This window comes from Mytilus galloprovincialis, chromosome 1 (assembly GCF_965363235.1).
Source record: "Mytilus galloprovincialis chromosome 1, xbMytGall1.hap1.1, whole genome shotgun sequence".
In the NCBI taxonomy this organism is placed as follows: Eukaryota; Metazoa; Mollusca; class Bivalvia; order Mytilida; family Mytilidae; genus Mytilus; species Mytilus galloprovincialis.
Genome location: NC_134838.1, coordinates 8,076,904 through 8,098,629, shown reverse-complemented (window position 1 = coordinate 8,098,629; position 21,726 = coordinate 8,076,904). Strand labels below are relative to the sequence as shown.

The 21,726-nt window shown below is 32.2% G+C and overlaps 1 protein-coding gene across 1 annotated transcript; it reads left to right on the top strand.

The window, feature by feature from the left end:
* Window positions 1–551: 551 nt before the first annotated feature.
* Window positions 552–7,883, top strand: LOC143064534 (L-rhamnose-binding lectin ELEL-1-like). Its single transcript, XM_076237425.1, has 3 exons — window positions 552–628; window positions 6,864–6,931; window positions 7,412–7,883. The coding sequence occupies exons 1-3, from the start codon at window positions 600–602 to the stop codon at window positions 7,696–7,698; spliced, it is 384 nt and encodes a 127-aa protein (XP_076093540.1). The 5' UTR covers window positions 552–599; the 3' UTR covers window positions 7,699–7,883.
* The last annotated feature ends 13,843 nt before the right edge of the window (window positions 7,884–21,726 follow it).

The following is a 21,726-nucleotide window of genomic DNA, read 5'->3' as shown; positions in this document are numbered from 1 at the left end:
GAGAAATATAACTTTATAGCTTATCATTATGTTGTCAACATCTGTCCGCATTCTGAACTGACATGGCTTCGTTTTTATGCATCCCGCACTGCCGGTCGGAAGAAGACCAACAGTGACACTATTTTTATTCACCAGAATGAATCCCCAGTCACCCTTGAGAGTTGATTTCAACTTGCCAATGTTGTACGCAAAATTGAAAGATGACACATTTACTGTTCCTTGACCTTTAAAATTTTCTTTTTAAGGTTATCAGTAAGTACCAAGTCCTTATAGATAAATATTCAGCGACTACATTATTAAAAGACCGATGAATGTGACTTGGTTTATGAAAAGGATATGGAGTGGAACGATACAGTATTGTTTTAAATCTAAACGACTCCTTAAATCATTTTGTTTACAGCACAAACCTATGACAATTCCTAGAATTAATTTGTCTAGTAATCTCGCCTTGTAACATCCGTCAATAAATTTAAAAAATTTGGTACATTGTAGGTCACACCTCCTGGAAAAACCCAAATAAACAATTTTTAAAAACACAAAATCGTCATAGCGTTATTCTGACAGGTCACTATATATAATATGTATCAATCTTGTATTGTATGCATTTACTTGAGTTAACATATACAAGGTAACTTGTCTTTTTTTTATGGTCAATTTTTATTTTTTAAATTGATAAATTCATGTCAAATTCTACACATGTTTCATCACACGATGATTAAATGAGTTTAATGTAAAATTTCGTTTTAAAGATTGTAAGAGATTAAAAGTTTACTATAGTGAATTTGCTTCAAGAAAATTTGAATATTAAAACGTCAATCGAATTATAATACAAGATCTAACCAATAAGACTTATATGAGAAAATAAACGTTCGGTTTGAATGTTTCATCTCATGATTTTTACAATAACATTAATAGGTGTGAAATTCGTACAGATACAAATCATTCGTTGGCTTCAAAAGGAACTACTATGGTAGTTATAAGTTTTCAATTATGAATAAAATTCAAATTTAATGTAAAAACTGTAACTTGCCTAGCTTGTGTTAAAAGTGATAACATCCTTGCATTTAAAGGGGCACTGTCAACGTATATTTGTTCCGCCTAACAGAAGTTCCACTGGAAACTTGGTTATAAATAGTGTCATAATACCTATTCCTGTTGGAACAAATATTCTATACCATTTATTCCGTTAGGAACATATACTGTAATATTTATGCCTGTGGAAATAATTTTCCAGAATATTTCTTCCTTTTGGAACTTCTATTCATTGACAGCACTAGCGGTCAAATTCATGTTCACCGATTTTAATCAAATTCTCATATTTAATTAACAACAATGTAAAACATTTATCCAAACTAGTAAAAGTCTAAAATAATCAATTTAACTGGACACGAGCATGCAAATACGTAGCATCATTTCGTGTGTATTTTAGTCCAGGCGCCATCTAACTAATTATCGAGTGTATTTCTAAAGTCATCCGATGACCATATAAGCGATGTAAATATAAATATAGATATACATAGATTAAGAAAATCGTGTTGTTAGGTTATTCTAGGTCTACTTAATTTCATATTATAAATGAAAAATAAATGTTTATTATTGTTTTTTTTACCTGTGTAAGAATTATTCTATGTGGATCGTGTCAGTCAATCAAATGATTTACCTTTGTTTCACTTTCAATGTTGACATTCTTTTTCTTTAAATAACTTTACACATACAATTTACGTGTTATCCATCTCAAGCTAAGGTGTTAAATTGAAGTTGACATGAAGACGAATTCAATGAGGTCGTATTATTCACTTGCAAGTGAATAATTCATAATCAATGTTTTTTTTAGATAATTTTGACAAAATTAAAGCATACGGTCTGCTAAAAGCGAATTATTATTTCACTTTCATAAATGATTGAGCAAAAAAAAAATCACATATTACAGTTTTTATATATCTCGTTGATAGTGCCCCTTTAAGAGCGAACTGGTTCGCGGAAGTTTGGTAGTACTTAACATGTATTTTCAATCTGTGCAAAAGGCAGAATTTGCTCTCCTATTTCGTTTTTATTATTTATTTATTTTTTAGATTTAACGAATCTTTGCATAGGACTTATACAGTGATCCCAAATCATCAAGGGTTCACTTTATATAATTATTAGAATAAAATCGTACTGATTTAAATGGATCCATGCGTATAACCTATTTTGTTTATTACTTTTACCACCTTCTTGTATACCTATAAAGTATTCCTTTCTGATCATGCCCACATTAATGCTTTTCTTGCATGCTCAAGTTGTGTTCTTAAAGTTTTACCTTTAGGATGAAGAGTTATATTATGTTTGAAAAATGAACTTTATAATGAAAAACATTCAATGCAAATGACACGTGAAACGACAAATGCGTAATATTTAATGCATGATGCAAAGATTTCACAAAACTATGGTAATGACCATACGCTAATTCACGGCTGGTAATCTACACACAGAACATTTGGTTCTGCAATGAAAACCGTGAGTGGATTTTCCGGTTGTGCTTGAGTTGAGTAATTGTCACCGCTTCAAAAGGTATGTACAATTCTAAATCTCGATTTTCTTATTCAACTGATCAAAATATTGAAAATCGGAGAATGCTATGCTGTGGTGAATACTTTAACGAAGAGATACATGTGTCATTTACTTTTGTACGTAGAGTTGAACTCCTACAAAATCAGTTGTTCCACGAGAAATTGCCTAAAAAAGTGACATTTCATTTTTGAAATGGTTCTATTTACAGACCTACAAGTTCAAATTTAGTTTTTTTTCGGGCAATGGGTATGAATGTTGTTTTGGCGGCGTGTGCGCTGTCCGGTGTTGATAGACGTCTTAATAATTCCAAAAACTACATGTTTTCATTAAGTCATGGGTGAAGGGATCGGTTCTGATTGAGGACATCGTGAATGCGTGAGGGGAAGTACAAATCATATCTTTATATTCAAGCTATGAGTCGTTGAAACTTACCTAAATTTCGCTACATTGTTCATGAAAAAAAAACATATGTGAGTGTGCTTAAAAAAGTTTATGAGATTGGATTTTGAAATAATTGTAGGAACCTTGGTTTAATAATATGTTTCACGAAGAATAAAGACAAAAAATGTTGTCAACGATTATGTTTTCTTGCTACAAGTAAAAACTAGACCGATGATTTGCCCACATCTGCAAATTTGGAGACAGATTTGCAATTCAATAGTTAGACTTTATTCATATAAAGAATATTTGGTGATTTATTGTATAAATCAAAATATTTAAAAACATATCAAATTTTATGTTTTTAGAATCATCTCTTTTTTTAAATAAACTATTTTAGGGAAGATAACTCATTTCGTAAATGGGTATAACATGAATATTCATTCAGCTGTTTTCAACTGATTTTTATAGTTCGTTCTTATGTTGTACTGTAACGTTATGGGTCATCGTAAATTCGCCTTTTACTATTTTTAGATATTATATATAACTTGTTCGTCCGGTCACTTTTTAGCGGGGATCGGTTTTCTCGTGCTTGATTTTCAATGTCCAGACTTATTTAAACCTCGTCTGGTCAATATGTCATTATATTAGGGAAAATTTTCGTACTGGTAAGTTGTACTACAAATTTTGTTTTAGTCGTATTTCAATGTTTGACGTGAATAATATTTCCTTCTTTACATTTTTAAAATCAATTTACGTTTCCGTTCTTAATTAATAAAAGATATTGCACACTGGCCATATTTTTTTTCAAGTTTATAAAGAGAGGGGGTTCATTTTGATAGCAATAATTAGAAACATTGTAAATCCGAAGGATATTTGATAGTGACGCTTCGAGGGCGGGGACAACTTGTATCTCCATGGCTTTTTGTAGAGAGTCAATTTCAGTCCTCTTTTCCTTTTTCCTTTGAACAATGGCATTTTCTGAAATTGAACAAACAATTAATAGTTTGATTTCATTGAATCAGTGATCAGTTTACATCTATTAAAGTATAAGGATAAATCTGTGCTTTTTAATCAGCATTGATTTCATCACATTTATTGAGTCAACAAAAGTCACAAAGCCAAAGATTAAAAAAAATGTTTGTACTTCCCCTCTCGCATTCACGTTGTCCTGAATCAGAACCGATCCCCTCACGCATGACTTCATGGAAAAATGTTGTTTTTGGAATTATTAAGACGTCTATCAACACCGGACAGCGCACACGCCGCCAAAAACAACATTCATACCCATTGCCCGAAAAAAAAACTAAATTTGAACTTGTAGGTCTGTAAATAGAACCATTTCAAAATTGAAATGTGACTTTTTTAGGCAATTTCTTGTGGGACAACTGATTTTGTAGGAGTTCAACTCTACGTACAACAGTAAATGATACATGTATCTCTTCGTTAAAGTATTCACCACAGTATAGCATTCTCCGATTTTCAATATTTTGATCAGTTGAATAAGAAAATTGAGATTTAGTAATGTACATACCTTTTGAAGCGTAGACAATTACTCCACTCAAGCACAACCGGAAAATCCTCTCACGGTTTTCATTGCAGAACCTAATGTTCTGCGTGTGTAGATTACCAGCCGTGAATTGTCCAAATACTCTGATGGACCATCACACATGCACAATCACTAAGTTTAAAGTATATTTTCAAATATATAGACAAGACAAGACAATGAATTATTTGAGTCTCACCTCTTATAAAACATTTACATAATATTACAATTTCCAATACAAAACAAGAGCCACTCTAAAAAAAAGTTATGAGAGACTATAAAAAATGATATATACATTTACATATATATGTCGTGTACAATTGTTTTACATTTGCCATTTCGGGGCTTTTTAAAGCTGACTATGCGGTATGGGGTTTGTTCGTTGTTGAAGGCCGTGTTTTTTTTTGTTTTTTTTTTTAAATTCTGTGTCATTTGGGCTCTTGTGGAGAGTTGTCTCATTGGCAATTATATCCTATCAATCTGTTTTATATTAGTACCATTTTTGAAATGTTAGAAAAATTAAGACACACGACGAACGCAGAGTAACAAAATAACCTAGCATTAGACATTGAACAAATTTAAAAAAAAAATTAAATAGTGACTACTAGTGCAAAGTGACAAAGTCGTTAAAAGCAAAAATAAAATAAACCCCTTCTACAAGTTGTTTTCAAAAATAAACCATGATAAAAAGTTGCACATGTAATATCATATATTGGTATTAAAGGTTTATACCTTTAAGTCTGAGTAATAAATTATTTGTTTAAAGTGAAACGATTTCAAATATAATGTTTTGTACAAATTATTATCTTTCTCTCAGTAAAAATTGTACTAGTAATTACGTATACAATTGTATTTGTACAAGTAATAACTTGTATGATGGCTTCATACAAGTAATTACTTGTATAAAATGTTTGTATAAGTAATAACCTGTACAAAATAATAACGGGCGTATTGCATTTCCGCTAATTTTTCAAAGTTCCAATACTACGTTTCCGCAAATTTAAAGTATACGTTTCCGCAATTTGTATATTACTTTTTCGGAAATTTACCTGGTAAATTATAAATATTTGAATACAATTATATTAGATAAATATTTTATTTGATTTTTTTAATTAAGAAAAGGTTCTGATCTTATATCTTCAATATATTAGATATAACTAGTTGACTCTGGTGAGGATTTTGGTAAATGGCTAACACATTTCTTTGATTGGGCTTACTTGCCAACTGACATGATTAAAGCATGCTTTGTTGAATTAATAGCCGATTCTCCATCTGACGATAAATGCATGAAGTTTGCCGATTATATATTGGAATTTTATGTAGATAGCAATTCGAGATTTCCACCAACCATTTGGGCATCACCTTCTGACCGCAGCTAAAAGAACAACAAATGGTGCCGAGTCTTTTCATGCCCACCCGAACGAGCAGGGTGACGCTAGCCATCCTAACATTTTTGTCTGTGTCGATGTGTTATTGAAACTTCAAACAACATCTTACATAAAGATGAGAACTCTAACTGTAAAAGCACCCATTCGGAAATATGAAAAGGAGAAAATGGTCTTCCTTCTTGAACAGAATATAAAACTTGTAAACGGTGAATGTACTACTGTGGACTTTGTAAGACGTGTTGGCTACAAATATTCTGCCAGAACTGACTTAAGAATTCATATCAAGATATATCGGATTAGTGCTAACTTTTAAACATACGTTTTCATCCATTTTAATGATGAATTTTACTTGCATGTTTTGATGACCTTTTACTTAATAAATATATTAATTTGTTTTATTCCTTAATTATTTGGGGAAAAGTAATAATTATTTTTTGCGGAATAGTTACTTTTTTTTTCCGGAAAAGTAAGATATTTATTTGCGGAAACGTAAAACGCCGATAATAACATGTACACGACATATATATACACACATAAAATATAAAACATAAAACATATTAAAAGTATACAAATTTTAAGAATATAATAAACATTTTTTTTTCAGTAAAATATCATAGCAGATTTTGGCAGTATAAAAGTAAACATTTTCATCACTAAATAGAAATACAAATACAAGATATGTAAGATTTAAATCTTGGCAATTTCTGTAAAGACATGCCACCAAGCGCAAGTTGTTAGTTGTTTGATACCGTATAAAACGTGTAAGTTTTGATTAGATAATTCGAAAATTTGTATTTTATGCAAAGAATAAACCGCTTGATTCCTATCTGCTATGTTACTTTAGTAAACAGACAGTCCAGCAAGATTGGGTTTCACACATAGATATTGATACATACGTATACTACCAATGCAAAATACTATAAAAAAAAAAGCCTGAAGTGATAATTTGAGTAATAGAAAACTTATTTGGTATATTCAAATATATATGATCTGTATTGTAGATTGTTAATAACGATGACCATTATAACTCTTCGAGGACTTTTGATCTTAGGAGTGATTATTGCAAATGGTAAGTTTACTACTATGTTGTGTTATGTGTACTATTGTTTGTTTGTTTATCTTTTTCATTTTAAGCCATGGCGTTGTCAGTTTATTTTCGATTTATGAGTTTGACTGTCCCTCTGGTATCTTTCTCTTTTACAAACTATTGGAATATATAGGTTTTTATTCATGATGAAGGGAAATCTAGAGAAGCGCTTCAGAAGCATGAAATTTAAAAGTAAGATTTTCAACATCATGGATTTCTTTTTACGTAAGCCTGTTAAAAATCGGTTTACATGATCTTTTATAATAAGCCTAAGTCATAAATATATCTATTAGATTGTTTTGACGATATCCGATGTGTCTTTTTATTAATTTGATAACTTTTCAAAGACATTGATTGATTTTGTTTCTTCTTATGAAAACCACGGCATCGACGACATCGATATACCACTAATAATCATTAGGTCATTGCAATACGATGAATGTATTTTTTTTTATATTTCAGTCTCTGCCGATGTCATTGTTTGTGAAGATGAATTAGCATACATAAAATGTTCATATCCTTCTAAGATTAAAGTCTCAAGTGCAGTATATGGACGGACCACTGATAGAAGGATATGCCCCCATCATTCTATACGTACAACTGATTGCAGGTCATCAACTTCTGACAATAAAGTAAAAGCAATGTGCAATGGTAAACGAATATGTCGTGTAAAGGCTGATCATAGACAGTTTGGTGATCCCTGCAGTGGAACCTACAAATATTTAGAAGTTAAATATGAATGTGTTTGATTCTGAGTATTAAGATAAAAACTGCTTTGAAAAAAACTAATGTAAAGAAATGTGTGATAGTTTGTTTAATCTATTTTCTGGCTTCAATTTACAAAAATATGTACGTCATATCTATACTGTTAAACGAGAAGACCTCATTTTGTGTGTCGCTTCTCTTCTTTCCACGATAAATTAATCATCATGCCTCTGTGTTCTATAGGTAACATGCATAGTCGCATTTGTCATCCATTCTTATGATTATTCAGATTGAGTTATTTTTGGAGAAAAACGACAAAAACGGAGTCCGGATATTGATTACGCCATCAGACTGACTTTTAGATATAGATAACACTTCCGGTTTGAAACATGCAAAAAATCATTTATTTTACATAAATAAGGCCGTTAGTTTTCTCGTTTGAATTGTTTTACATTGTCTTATCGGGGCCTTTTATAGCTGACTATGCGGTATGGGCTTTGCTCATTGTTGAAAGCCGTACGTTGACCTATAGTTGTTAATGTCTGTGTCATTTTGGTCTTTTGTGGATAGTTGTCTCACTTGCAATCATACATTTTGTACCACATCTTTTTTATATAATCGTATGATAGATAACAAATATGAAAAATAAATAAGCCAATCAGAGCGTTCTCCGTATCATGTTGTTTAGATCGCAAGAACCACAAGCATTATACTTCCTCAGAGAGGACAATTATTTTTCGCGTTTATCTACATGTAAACTACGATTATACTACTTTAATATATAGAGACTCTCTGTATTCTGTCTACTGTTTTCTTTGACATGTTTACTATTTAAGGGGTCATACCAGTTGCATATATATTAAAATCCGTAAAACATGGGGAAACAAGAATGTGACCATAGTACACGGATGCCACATCGGCACTATATATACGAAAAGAGGGACGAAAGATACCAAAGGGACAGTCAAACTCATAAAATCTAAAATAAACTGACGACGCAATGGCAAAAAATGAAAAAGACACAGACAAACAATAGTACACATGGCACAACATAGAAAACTAAAGAATAAACAACACGAACCCCACCAAAAACTAGAGGTGATCTCAGGTGCTCCGGAAGGATAAGCAGATCCTGCGCCACATGTGGCACCCGTCGTGTTGCTTATGTGATAACAAATCCGGTAAAAAGTCCAATTCGGTAGGTCACATTCATGAAGGGGAGGGGGATTGTAGTTACGACGCAAGGAACATATACTAAGTTTTGAGTTGATTGGACTTAAACTTCCTCAAAAAACTACCTCGACCAAAAACTTTATCCTGAAGCGGGACAGACGGACGGACGGACCGACGAACGAACAAAAGCACGGATGCACAGACTATAAAAACATAATGCCCATAAATGGGACATACAAATTTATTGTTGAAAGTGAAAGTAGTGATTTGGCAAAAATGAAAATAGGGTAGAGATTAGAGGGAGGCAGGATCTTTTTCGGGACGTCGAGATCGGGTGTTTTTAAGCTCGATTTTGGAATTGATCCTTACGGGATCCGGTAATATAGTTTCAATTTCGGGATACAAATTTCTTTAAATTCTGCATCTCGGGATTTCATATTTTTATGCTCGGGATTTCGGGATCGGGACCCCTCCGACCACACCTCAAATAAGCCTGAGCTGGTCTTAGTCATTTATACAAACTTAATATCCTACCATTGGCATGTCAATAAGGCTCTCAAAAGAAAAAGCACTGATGGATTGTCCTAAAAGCATATTTTATTAGACTAATAATGGTCTATATATAAGCAGTTGCATTTATTTCATGTTTGAAGCGGTACAAATTTTTGATTTAATTTGACTTTTACCAAAAGATGCATTGTAGCAAAGTAGAAGAATAATTGTGGTCTAAGGCCAGAAACACGAAAATAATTGAAGTTAACAGAAAGGAAAAAACAAATATCGGACTTTGGAAAAGGGAGAGGGCTTTTGATACCTTTTATGATATTCTCCATACATAATATCTTTTACAAGAAATATCCTACAATATAAAAAAAAAGATGTGGTATGATTGCCAATGAGACAACTATCCACAATAGACCAGAATGACACGGACATTAACAACTATAGGTCACCGTACAGCCTTCAACAATGAGCAAAGCCCATACCGCATAGTGAGCTATAAAAGGCCCCGATAGGACAATTTAAAACAATCCAAACGAGAAAACTAACGGCCTTATTTATGTAAAAAAAATGAACGAAAAACAAATATGTAACAAATAAACAAACGACAACCACTGAATTACAGGCTCCTGACTTGGGACAGGCACATACATAAATAATGTGGCGGGGTTAAACATGTTAGCGGAATCCCAACCCTCCCCCTAACCTGGGACAGTGGTATAACAATACAACATAAGAACGAACTATAAAAATCAGTTGAAAAAGGCTTAACTCATCAGATGGACAAAAATACAAGGATAGTTTATGAATCTAATAAATGTTTTATAAACTTTAACTGCAGACTGTATGTAATGTTAACTGGAAGAAAAACTAAGTCCATTTATAAGTAAAATACGGAAAAAGCGATTTTTTTTTTTTACAAAATTTACTTCTGAATAATATCTTATGATCAGAAACAAGCTTTTGTCTAAGTTTGGTAGAAATCCAGGATAGTTTAAGAACATTATGAAAATTTTAAAAACTTAAACCACAGAGTGAATGTTTTTTTTTCCTGGCAAAAAAACTAAGTCCATTTATAAGTAAAATACGGAAAAGTGGAAATTTATTTTTACAAAATTTTCTTCTTGATACTATCTTATGATCATAAACAAGCTTCTGTCCAAGTTTGGTACAAATCAAGGATAGTTTATGAAAGTTATTAAAATTTTAAAAACTTGAACCACAGAGTGAATGTAATGTTTCCTCGCAGAAAAACTAAGTCCATTTATAAGTAAAATACGGAAAAGTGGAAATTTATTTTTACAAAATTTTCTTCTTGGTACTATCTTATGATCATAAACAAGCTTCTGTCCAAGTTTGGTACAAATCAAGGATAGTTTATGAAAGTTATCAAAATTTTAAAAACTTTAACCACAGAGTGAATGTAATGTTTCCTCGCAGAAAAACTAAGTCCATTTATAAGTAAAATACGGAAAAAATGGAATTTTATTTTTACAAAATTTACTTCTGGATACTTTCTTATGATCATAAACAAGCTTCTGTCCAAGTTTGGTAGAAATTCAGTATAGTTTAAGAAAGTTATTAAAATTTCAAAAACTTTAACCACAGAGTGAATATTTGTGGACGCCGCCGACGACGACGCCGACGACGACGGAATGTAGGATCGCTTAGTCTCGCTTTTTCGACTAAAGTCGAAGGCTCGACAAAAACGAATAGATTTGCATATAAATCATGTAAATCGGTCTTTATCTGATACTTTTTAATTCAAACACATCTACTATATTATGATAACACATTTCAAACTGAAGGTACTTCATCTTGCCTGTTTTTATAGTCATATAAGACATGTGCTTTTGATTTCATAAATAGTAAAAAAATCACTCAAAATATTTTGTTTTAAAACTGGAAAATGATTCCTTTTCCTTTCAAGTCACTATCATGGTCAGACAAAAGTCGCTGATGTGGCTCAATGCGCCGAAACATGTAGGAAATTCATAGAGCAGACCTCCATATAAGATTTTGCCCAGGCACCGACAGTCAAACTCCATCATTGGCATCAAAGTTCTTCATCAGGTTCCTCTCAAAAGTACTGGTGCACGCTGCAAAAAGCACTCACTCCAAAATTAAATCGATTACTCTCTTCAATGGAACCCTCGCCGACATCTTTATCATCAAATGACAATACAGCTTCAAGGAGACCTGAAGACGATGACACTACTATTTTAAAAAGCGATTCAAAATCTTAAAAGTTGGCTGTTGATTTTGAGGCTTCTATGCAAATTTCTGGATAAAAACTACTTTAGACGACTTCCCCCCGTATCCTTTATATAGAATTGAATTCCTATCATGGAATTTAACCAAATATCAGCTTCTTACTTAAAATTGATTAGTTTTAAAACTAGTTTTTCATCAAAATATAAAGTGTCACTCGGGGTGTCAGATTTTGCATCTCAAGGGGTAGAGGCTTTCAATAAAAAACGAATAGATTTGCATATAAATCATGTAAATCGGTCTTTATCTGATACTTTTTAATTCAAACACATCTACTATATTATGATAACATTAAAAACTGAGGGTACTCCATTTTGCCTGTTTATTAGTATTATAAAACATGTGCTTTTGATTTCATAAAAAGTAAAACGTGACTCAAAATATTTTGTTTTAACGCTGGAAAATGATTTCTTTTCCTTTTCTGTTACTATCATGGTCAGAAAAAAGTCATGGTCGGGGCTAAATGCATCGAAACATGGAGGAGAATCACAGAGTAGACCTCCATATAAGATTTTGCCGAAGCCATGCACCGATAGTCAAACTCCATCAAAGTTCATCACAAGGCTCCTCTCAAAAGCTCTCGTGCACGCTGCAAAAAAAAACCACTCACTCCAAAATTAAATCGATTACTCTCTCCAATGAAACACTCACCGGCATCAATACAGCTTCAAAGAGACCGGAAAACGATAACACTACTTTTCTTAACGATTTCAAAACAGCGATTCAAAATCTTGAAAAAAATAGTTTGGCCGCTGATTTCCTAACTTTTATCCCAATGGTAAAAGAAAATAAAAGTACTGACGCCAAAAGGATAAGAATCCGTTAGGAGTCTGCGATGTAATGATCAAATAAACTGTGTTATCCATCAATGTCCCTTCTGTCCGGTGGAAAATTTTGAGCATGTTCAAAACTTTGAATTAACGAATGTCAGGCGTCCGTTTTTTATGATACTTTCCCGTTCTGTTTCCATTTTTAATCCGTATCTTGTCAATTATTCATCCATTAGAGGTTAGTTTTATTTGGTTAGTACATCAAAGGACTCCCAACGGATAACAATTTTGTCAACGGAAACCTTTTTCTTTTATCTGTTAGCCGTCCGTTCGTGCTATCCGGTAAGGTGTGATCACAGCTTAAGTGAGGAGTAAACACCTCTAGGCTTAGATAAAGAATAATGTGTTCTTAAAAAGTCACAAATCTTAACTGCGGGATAATACCTTGTGTGTACTATAAACATATATATGAAAGAAGATGTGGTATGATTGTCAACTCTCCACAAGAGACCAAAAATGACAAAAAAATAAAACAAATATAGGTCACCGTACGGCCTTCAACAATGAACAAAGCCTATACTACATAGTCAGCTATAAAAGGACCCGAAATGACAATGTAAAAAAATTGTAACGAGACAACTAACGGCTTTATATATATAAAAAAGAACGAAAAACAAATATGTAACACATTTACCAACGACAACCACTGAATTACAGGGTCCTAACTTGAGACAGCCACATACATATATAATGTGCCGGGTTTAATCATGTAAGCGAGATCCAAACCCTCCCCCTAACGTTGGACAGTGGAATGACAGTACAACATAAGAACGAACTATAAAAATCAGTTGAAAAAAGGCTTAACTCATCTGATGGACAAAGATACAAGTGGACGTATATATCAATTTCATTCCAAAACAAGATGGCGTGTCAATCTAGTACAAAGGAGGGTTTATATTTATGCAACATTTTCATGTACTCGTCCTGAATATGTATTTAGTTAGACAATGTGCGTTAATGACTCATCAATAATACAATCTGTGCAGTTTACTCTTGTTCATGTTGATTATAAACATAAAAAAACGTAATAGAAAAATAACTGACCCACTGACATTTACTTTGTTGAAATTGCTACCCGTTGTTTATATAAATTGAATATGAAAAAGAGTCCCATTCCTGCGGCACGTCTATGTATTCTTTATAAAGAAGGAACCCCTACCACGATATGGGGCTGTCAGAATAAAGGTCTTATTTAAAGATTCAAAGTTAAGCCCTGATTATGTAAATATAGTACAGTTAGGGGATGCAAATTGTCCCGTGCTAACAATTTTTAGATAACGTGTTAACACCAGCACTGCAAATGTAAAGTATATAGCAATGTAGATATCGAAAAGCTAGCTATTGAGATGTCAAGTAAAGCGATGTAGTAATAAATTCTAGCACTTGAGATGTCAATTACAACATTATTGACTTTATAGTTTCTGTGCAAAACTGCATCTCAAACGCTCTAGACTATTAATTTCCAGCGATGGAACTTTAATACTTAAAAAAACACAGCTATTTACTATTAAGACTATATTACAACAAAATGTCTCTTTGGAAGATGCTGTCATAACTACAGACAAGATTAAAACGACAGTTGAAATGTCAAACAATATACGACAAGTTTATGAATTTTGACCGTTTTTATGTAATTGATATACTAAGCTAGTAGTAGAAATTTTTTTTCACCAGAAGATCTCAACATTGTTCAACCGATACCAGAAAATCTTAACATGACATACTTTGCAACATATTTAGTTTAATAAAATTATATAAGTAAAGAAAAAGAACAAACTGTAATTTTATGTTTGTAAGATTTAGAAAAATACTAATTTACTAGTATATACGTTAGTTTGTCAATGATATCACTGTCATTTTGTCAATAACTGACTGTACTGGCGACATTTACCTGCTGGAGAAAAATCATTCCGATGTCATTTTAAATCATATTGGTCCGTGTTATACACGAGACAAACCCTAATTCAATTATCTATGGCATGACATTCTCCTATTTTACAAAAAAACGCATTGATTTGCAGTAAATTGACGAAAAGTCGACCTACTCTGTGTTTATTTTGAATATTTTGAACCAGTAAAGCTCAACAGGAAGTGCCAGAATACTTTTTTCCGTCTCAACATTTGGTTGAGATTAGATGGTTTACCAGGCGTGTATTATCACCTGAGTGCATTTTAGATAAAATCACCAGGACATGTAGTTTCATAAAGGCATGCAATTTTTCATAAATGAAGGTGGGAAGCAGTTTTATATTGTCAAATCAAATCAAATCAAAATCATTTTATTGGTGTAAAATCCAAATATTGGATTGTTACCAAAAAACATGACAATCATTACAAACATACAATATTTAAATTTAAACTACATTTATATTCTATAAGTCTATATTTAGATGTTATGAAGGAGGTGATACTTTTGCAAATTTGAAAGCACAAGTACAAAAATTTATTGTCATAAATGGAGGTTAGCAGCAATTTACATACTTCAAAAGTCAAGGTTTGAAATAAATAAAAAAGCAATTTTACATTTATAAGCATTAATTGCATGCATTCTGTTTTGCTTCTTCTCTCGCATAGTTGTTATTCTTGGAAATTCTGTTACATACATATTCATCATTCAAATAAACTCATCATAGATACCAGGATTAAAATTTTATATTTGCGCCAGACACGCATTTCGTCTACAGTGAAGCTCGAATCGGAAAATGTTTAAAAGGTCAAATAAATATGAAGTTGAAAAGCATTGAGAACCACAAATACCTTAAAGTTTTGCCAACTACGGCTAAGATATTCTTTTCAAGGAGTTTTTGTTTTTTTAAATCATTCCTGGAATATTGCATCATCATTATTTAAGAAACTTTTCTTATATACATACCAATAATATTCTGATCTTTTCTTACAATACTATTTATTTCCACACACACACACACACACATATATATACATAAATAAATTGAAAAAGAATAACGCTGCAAGTTTTGTTTAATTGACATCGCCTCTATATATATCCTTATTGGTCAATCATTTTTTCCTAAATTAAGTTAAGAAAGGGAGGGGGGATGTCAGTGAAAAAACTATGTGAATTAAGTTTTTCATCCTACATTGAACTTTTAAAATCGTCTCTTAATGACTAATTGTAAACAAAGAGCAAACGGAAACAATTTTGTCAACAAAAGTATTTTAATTATAGCTATACCGACCTTTCATATCCGTCCAGGACAATTTTAAGAGGACGATGGACTTGTACGCTACTGATTATAGATGTAAACAGATACAGAAATAATTCAAATAAGGCGGTCAAATTTGTATAATAATTTGCAATCGAAATTATCGAATTAAATAATTTTTGAAATACAGTAAACACATAGACATTTGTGTCTAACGTTCGCGTCATATGTTGTCTGGGGGATGATAGTTGTCTTATTTGGCAATCATACAACCCTTTCTTAAATTTAGATAGCAAAGTAAGTTGCGGCTTTTCTAAATGAAATGCCAAATAATCATAAGTTAGTCTGTCAGGTGAATCATTGACAAAAATACTCAGATAAGACCAATTCAAAATACTTATCCGTCTAATGATGAAAAACATAAAACATACCACATCTTCTTTTTTATATGATTTGAATTGAAAGAAAAATGCAAAACGTGTAGCGGGATCCCAATACTCCCCTTTGATTATATGTCAAAATCAAAAGCTCAAACACATCAAACGAATGGATAACAACTGTCATATTCCTGACTTGATACAGGCATTTCTTTACAAAGAAAATGGTGGATTAAACCTGGTTTTATAGCTAGCAAAACCTCTCACTTGTACGACAGTGGCATTATATTCCATTATATCGACAAAAATTAGTGAACAAAACAAACTGATTTAATTGGTACAAATGTCAAAATTGGGGTACAACATTCAACAATTGTGTTATGATCTTAATCACTATAGAATTAAACAAATAGAATGAAATTCATAACAGTGTAGCTACGACCATTCATTGACGCATTAAATTCATCCAGATTGGGTGAACGTTTGTCTGTAACGACCACAGCCCACGACGTTCTTACGATAGACATTTAAACTGTGGGATCACCAAAGGTACTCCACGCCTAAATAAAACAATTCGAACAACTAATCAGGAATAACCTTTACGTTTTGATTTATAATATTGAAAACTTGAAAAAAAACCTTTACTTGTGTTTTTGTTATGTTTTGATAATCAATTTTTAATGACATTTCACGTACTTTCAGAAAAAAATGATTTAAATGGCTTTAAAAGTTACAATGCATGTGTTGATAATTATCTTTTTTCGGATGTTATAGGGATTTATCAATTGCGGTTGTCGGAGTATGTCATCTTTTTAACTTTTATCAGGTATGGAATTTTATTTTAGAACGAATGCATGATGAACTTTCAAAAGTTGTGCAAAATCAAATCATATAGACAAAATAGTAGAAAATATACTTCTGCCAGGACTGTCTTTTTCGTACTTGTAAGTTAGTGGACAGTAAAAACTATTTGGATCAAGCCTTGTGAAATTTACATTTACCTTATTTCATATACATGCGTACGCAAAATGTATAATGTGGTGTATATAGGAACTTGAACTGTTCGGTTCACTACTATACTTGTGAAAAACCCGTGGCGAAATAAATGTATTCATTTTGGTCTCTTGTGGAGGGTTGTCTCATTGGCAATCATACCACTTTTCTTTTTTTATATCAACTTATTTTTTTTCAAATCAACCCAATTTACATAGTTTAGGACGACTTCGTATATTATATGATCGCAAATAAAATATGAATATATTATACTGTGCACTGCAGTTCGCATAATCACCTTTTTGTGGATTTGTAGTCTTTCTGGGAGTGATTATTTATTATAGACTTTTTCAGCTCACTTATAAACAATTTAAAACCAAGTCTTATATTTATATAAAATTTTTCATTTTTTCCCCTTTTTTTAAACATACGTCCTAGCCATAGATAAGGACTTGCATTCGAAAGGTCTTTCATTCATTTTATCGAGTTAACCCAAGTAATATTGCGGACCATTTGTCCTTGCGGATTCCGTGCTTTTTTTCTCTCTCTCTCTGTTATCATCCACTCATCTTTTGTGTTTGTCATGCAAAGACCTTTTAAAGCTTTCATACAATGCAGTATGTGTTTTGCTTATTTTTGAAGGTCACACAGTGACCTACAGTTGCTATCGTCTGTTGGTCCCTTGAAATGATTTGTCTGAGTGTCTATCACACCACATATTCTTTTTTTTATATGCAGTTATATCTTTAATAAACTTGAGGATTGAAACAGAGAATGTGTCAAAGAGACAACAACCAGAAAAAAAACGAGAACAGAAACAGGCCCAAGGCAACCTGTGGATTTTTTCTTATTTAATATTATTTAATGATATCACCTAAAAACATTATTTACTTAAACATGAAACTGTTGTATGTGATGCTATTAAAAATATTCCTTTAAAGCTTTGTGAAAAGAAAGTTTAACACGTGATTATTTAAATCCCCACTGGAAGGCCTCTGATAGACTGAGTGAGCTTAAAATCATCACCAATGACAAACAAGTTATAGGTAATTTTTTCAGTTCAATTAATAACAATTTTTTTTACCGTCGACCACACTGTTATGAATTTGATTCTATGTCGCCTTCATTTAAATAACGTGATAACGAAGTCTCTTAATATATAGATTACGTACATTGTAATCTGAAAAGTCCAAACGGAAACGGGCTTATAAACACTTTGTGTTTATGTTAGATGTATTCCTATTTGTATCCATCAGATGAGTTGAGCCTTTATCAACTGATTTTTATAGTTCGTTCTTATGTTGTACTGTTACACGACTGTCTCAGGTTATTAGAGTATTGGGATCCCGCTACAATGTTTAACCCCGCCACATATTGTATGTATGTGGCTGTCCCAAGTCAAGAGGCTGTAATTCAGTGGTTGTCGTTTGTTATTGTGTTACATAACATATTATTTTTTTAACATAAATTAGGCCGTTAGATTTCTCGTTTGAATTGCTTTATATTTGTCATTTCAGGGCCCTGACTATGCGGTATATTGAATTCTTTCCTCATTGTTGAAGGTCGTATGATGACCTATATATCTGTTACTTTCTGTTTCACATGGTCTCTTGGGTAGAGTTTTCTCATTGGCATTAATCACTGGGGTAAAGCTGATGACCGTAACTGCATTCACGGTCATCCCAAGAAATCGGATGAAAAATTAGGTCAGTATTTGTATTGTCTGTTTAAGTGTTTCTATATCATTTTCTTACAAAGCATACATTGGTACGATGTAAATTTATAAAAGATTCACACGGAAATCACAAATAACTACCGGGAAATGTGTATTAAACAAGAAATTGGATTTGAAAAAATCGCTAAGATGACCGTAAATCTTGATTAAAATATTTTCAAGATGACCGTAACATATAACAAGGATGACCATGATTGGTGAATAGATGACCGTAATTTATAAAAGATGACCGTACAATTTAACGGCTGATCATAAAATCTAAGAAATATCCGTATTTGTATTACCTTATTGTATCAAATAGTAAATCGTGTTGGTATAAATGTCACACATTATTTTGGTACTAAATTTTATATTTCAAACTGTCTAATTATATTGATTTCTATTATGTACATTTCGTATACAGCATGCATATTTAATTTATTCAATACTAAGAATGATCTCGAAAGTCGCTTTGAATTTACATATCCGAAATATTTGTTTACATCTGAAACATGTAAGATTATAAATTTCTATTTGTCAATAACCTTTTAAACTCTAAGCTAATCCAAACATCTTACAAGTTCCTTATGCAACTTTTATACGGTCATATCAAATACACACATAATTTAATTTACCGATAGATTGATCACCTATCGTTACTCTCTTTGATAAACGTAATCAATCTGTTATCTAATTTCTGTTGACGAAATGACCATTACAAACTGTGTTGTAATAGCAACTTCTATTTGGTATTTAAAGAAAGATAAATTTGTATATAAGGACTCCGTTTGGATATGCCAACGAGAGCACATGAACTGCGTTCGGATTTTCCATCGCATTCATATACTAGTACATTGTTTTTGGTTTAAATTAACTAAGTTGTAACACTGATACTTTATATTTGGACTTTATTAAATGAATTTGGACAATTTGTTTATGTTTACTGTATTGACTGCCGACTTGTGTGTGAATAAAGAGCTAGTATCCCGCATTGTGAGCCGTTCCCAAAGACGGAATCCCACTCGAAGCCGTTCTGGCAATATTTATCTAGAAAGATAAAAATCTTTCTTCATAATTTGGTGGAGGACCCTACAAAATCTTTCTTCATATAAAACGTATTTATAAGACTGAATTATCCTATAGGTAGAATAAAAAAATGCATAGTTCACCATATGTAGCCTCCAAGTACACGCCAAAAGATTTTTTTTATTTCTGGGATTCCTATTGATAACATATAATAAATACACCTTTTTAAAAATGTCAATGGAGTACACCATTTGACATTATATCATTTCAACTATTATTGTAAATGTTCTTTATTTCAGGCAAGTACATGTCTTATCATTATGTACCACCTGCAAATTCACGTCGTTTAATATAGACAGCATTTTGATACACACTATAGAAAATCATGTTTGTCCACAAACATTTAGTTTTAGAAAGAAGTTGTTGGAAGATTACACAGGTCATTCTGCATACCGGTCTGTACATTTCGGAGTCGAAGTAACAAAATTTAAATAATGTAAGGAAAAGGTTATAAGCCAAATATATATATATTATTCAAAAGATGTTCCTCAAATGAAAGTCAGTGCGGATTATGTAGAGGAAGGGTGTAAAACGGAATTAAAAAATGAACTTTATTAGGTCGTTAGTTTTTTTTCGTTTGAATTGTTTTATATTGTTATTTAGGGGCCTTTTATAGCCGACTATGCGGTATGGACTTTGCTCATTGTTGAAGGTCGTACGGTGACCTATAGGTGTTAATTTCTGTGTCATACTGGTCTCTTGTGGAAAGTTGTCTAATAGCAATCATACCACGTCTTCTTTTTTATATTTATAAACTATTGCCAAATATTGAATCAAAACTAAGAGAGATGGGGCGATACGAAGACTTCGTCTCCGTATTGAAATCCATATCTATAAATGGAATATTTAATGAACATATTGCTTTTCATTTGTTACTGGATGTCGGAAGGTTTTATTCCCAGTCAACAATATACTCTACAAGATATGTTCCAGAAACGCTGGCATTCTGGATTACTATTAAAAAAACTGTTTAAGAGAAAGGGGTTAACTTTTTGGGAGTTGTAAAGCTAAAGGACTATCAGCTGAAAAAATACCAGTAACACCAACTGAATGCAGAATAAATTTTGCAGTTCCATCGGATCCGGTGTTGTCAAGAGAATTTTTAATTGTTTTGGCAGATGGTAAGATTTTAATGTGCTTCCTGTGGAATCATACACATGGGCTCGATTACTTGATATTCATATGTTTAATAATGTTTTTTTTTTCTTCAATGTTTCGTCGTATCGCTGTCAATTTGACTGTATTCAAATTTCAATGTCGTTATTAATAAATATTTAATTATTTACGAGAAATATGCAATTCATTATCATCAACTCAAAATACGGCAAATAAATAGTTCAAAGAAATAGATTAAATATATTTAAATCCGCTAACCGAGCCCCTATTGAGACAAACTCAACAAAAAGCTATGAATACAAAGATGGATATTTCTTAGAATAGACGGTCATCCTTTAAAAGTTACGGTCATCCTTTAGAAATTACGGTCATCTTTAAACCAATTACGGTCACCCTTGTTATGAATCGCTGATCCTGTTACGGTCATCTCGATTATGATTTACGGACATCTTAGCGATTTTTTCAAATCCAATTTCCCGGTAGTAATTTGTGACTTCCGTGTGAATCTTTTATAAATTGACATGGTACCAATGTATGCTTTGTAAAGAAAATGATCTAGAAACACTTAAACAGACTATATAAATACTGACCTATTTTTTCATCCGACATCTTGGGATGACCGTGAATGCAGTTACGGTCATCAGTTTTACCGCAGTGATAATACCACATCTTTTTTGTTTCTATAGAACAATTTGGTAAATTCGATTCAGCGATAAGGGATTAAAGAAATATCAACGTTTGAAAATGTACAACTATAAAAGGGAACCACATATTGTCTCTATTTTCGTTAAACGTTTGCATAGATTTTCCCGCGTGAAATAAGGATAACTAATTGCTGTATTATTGA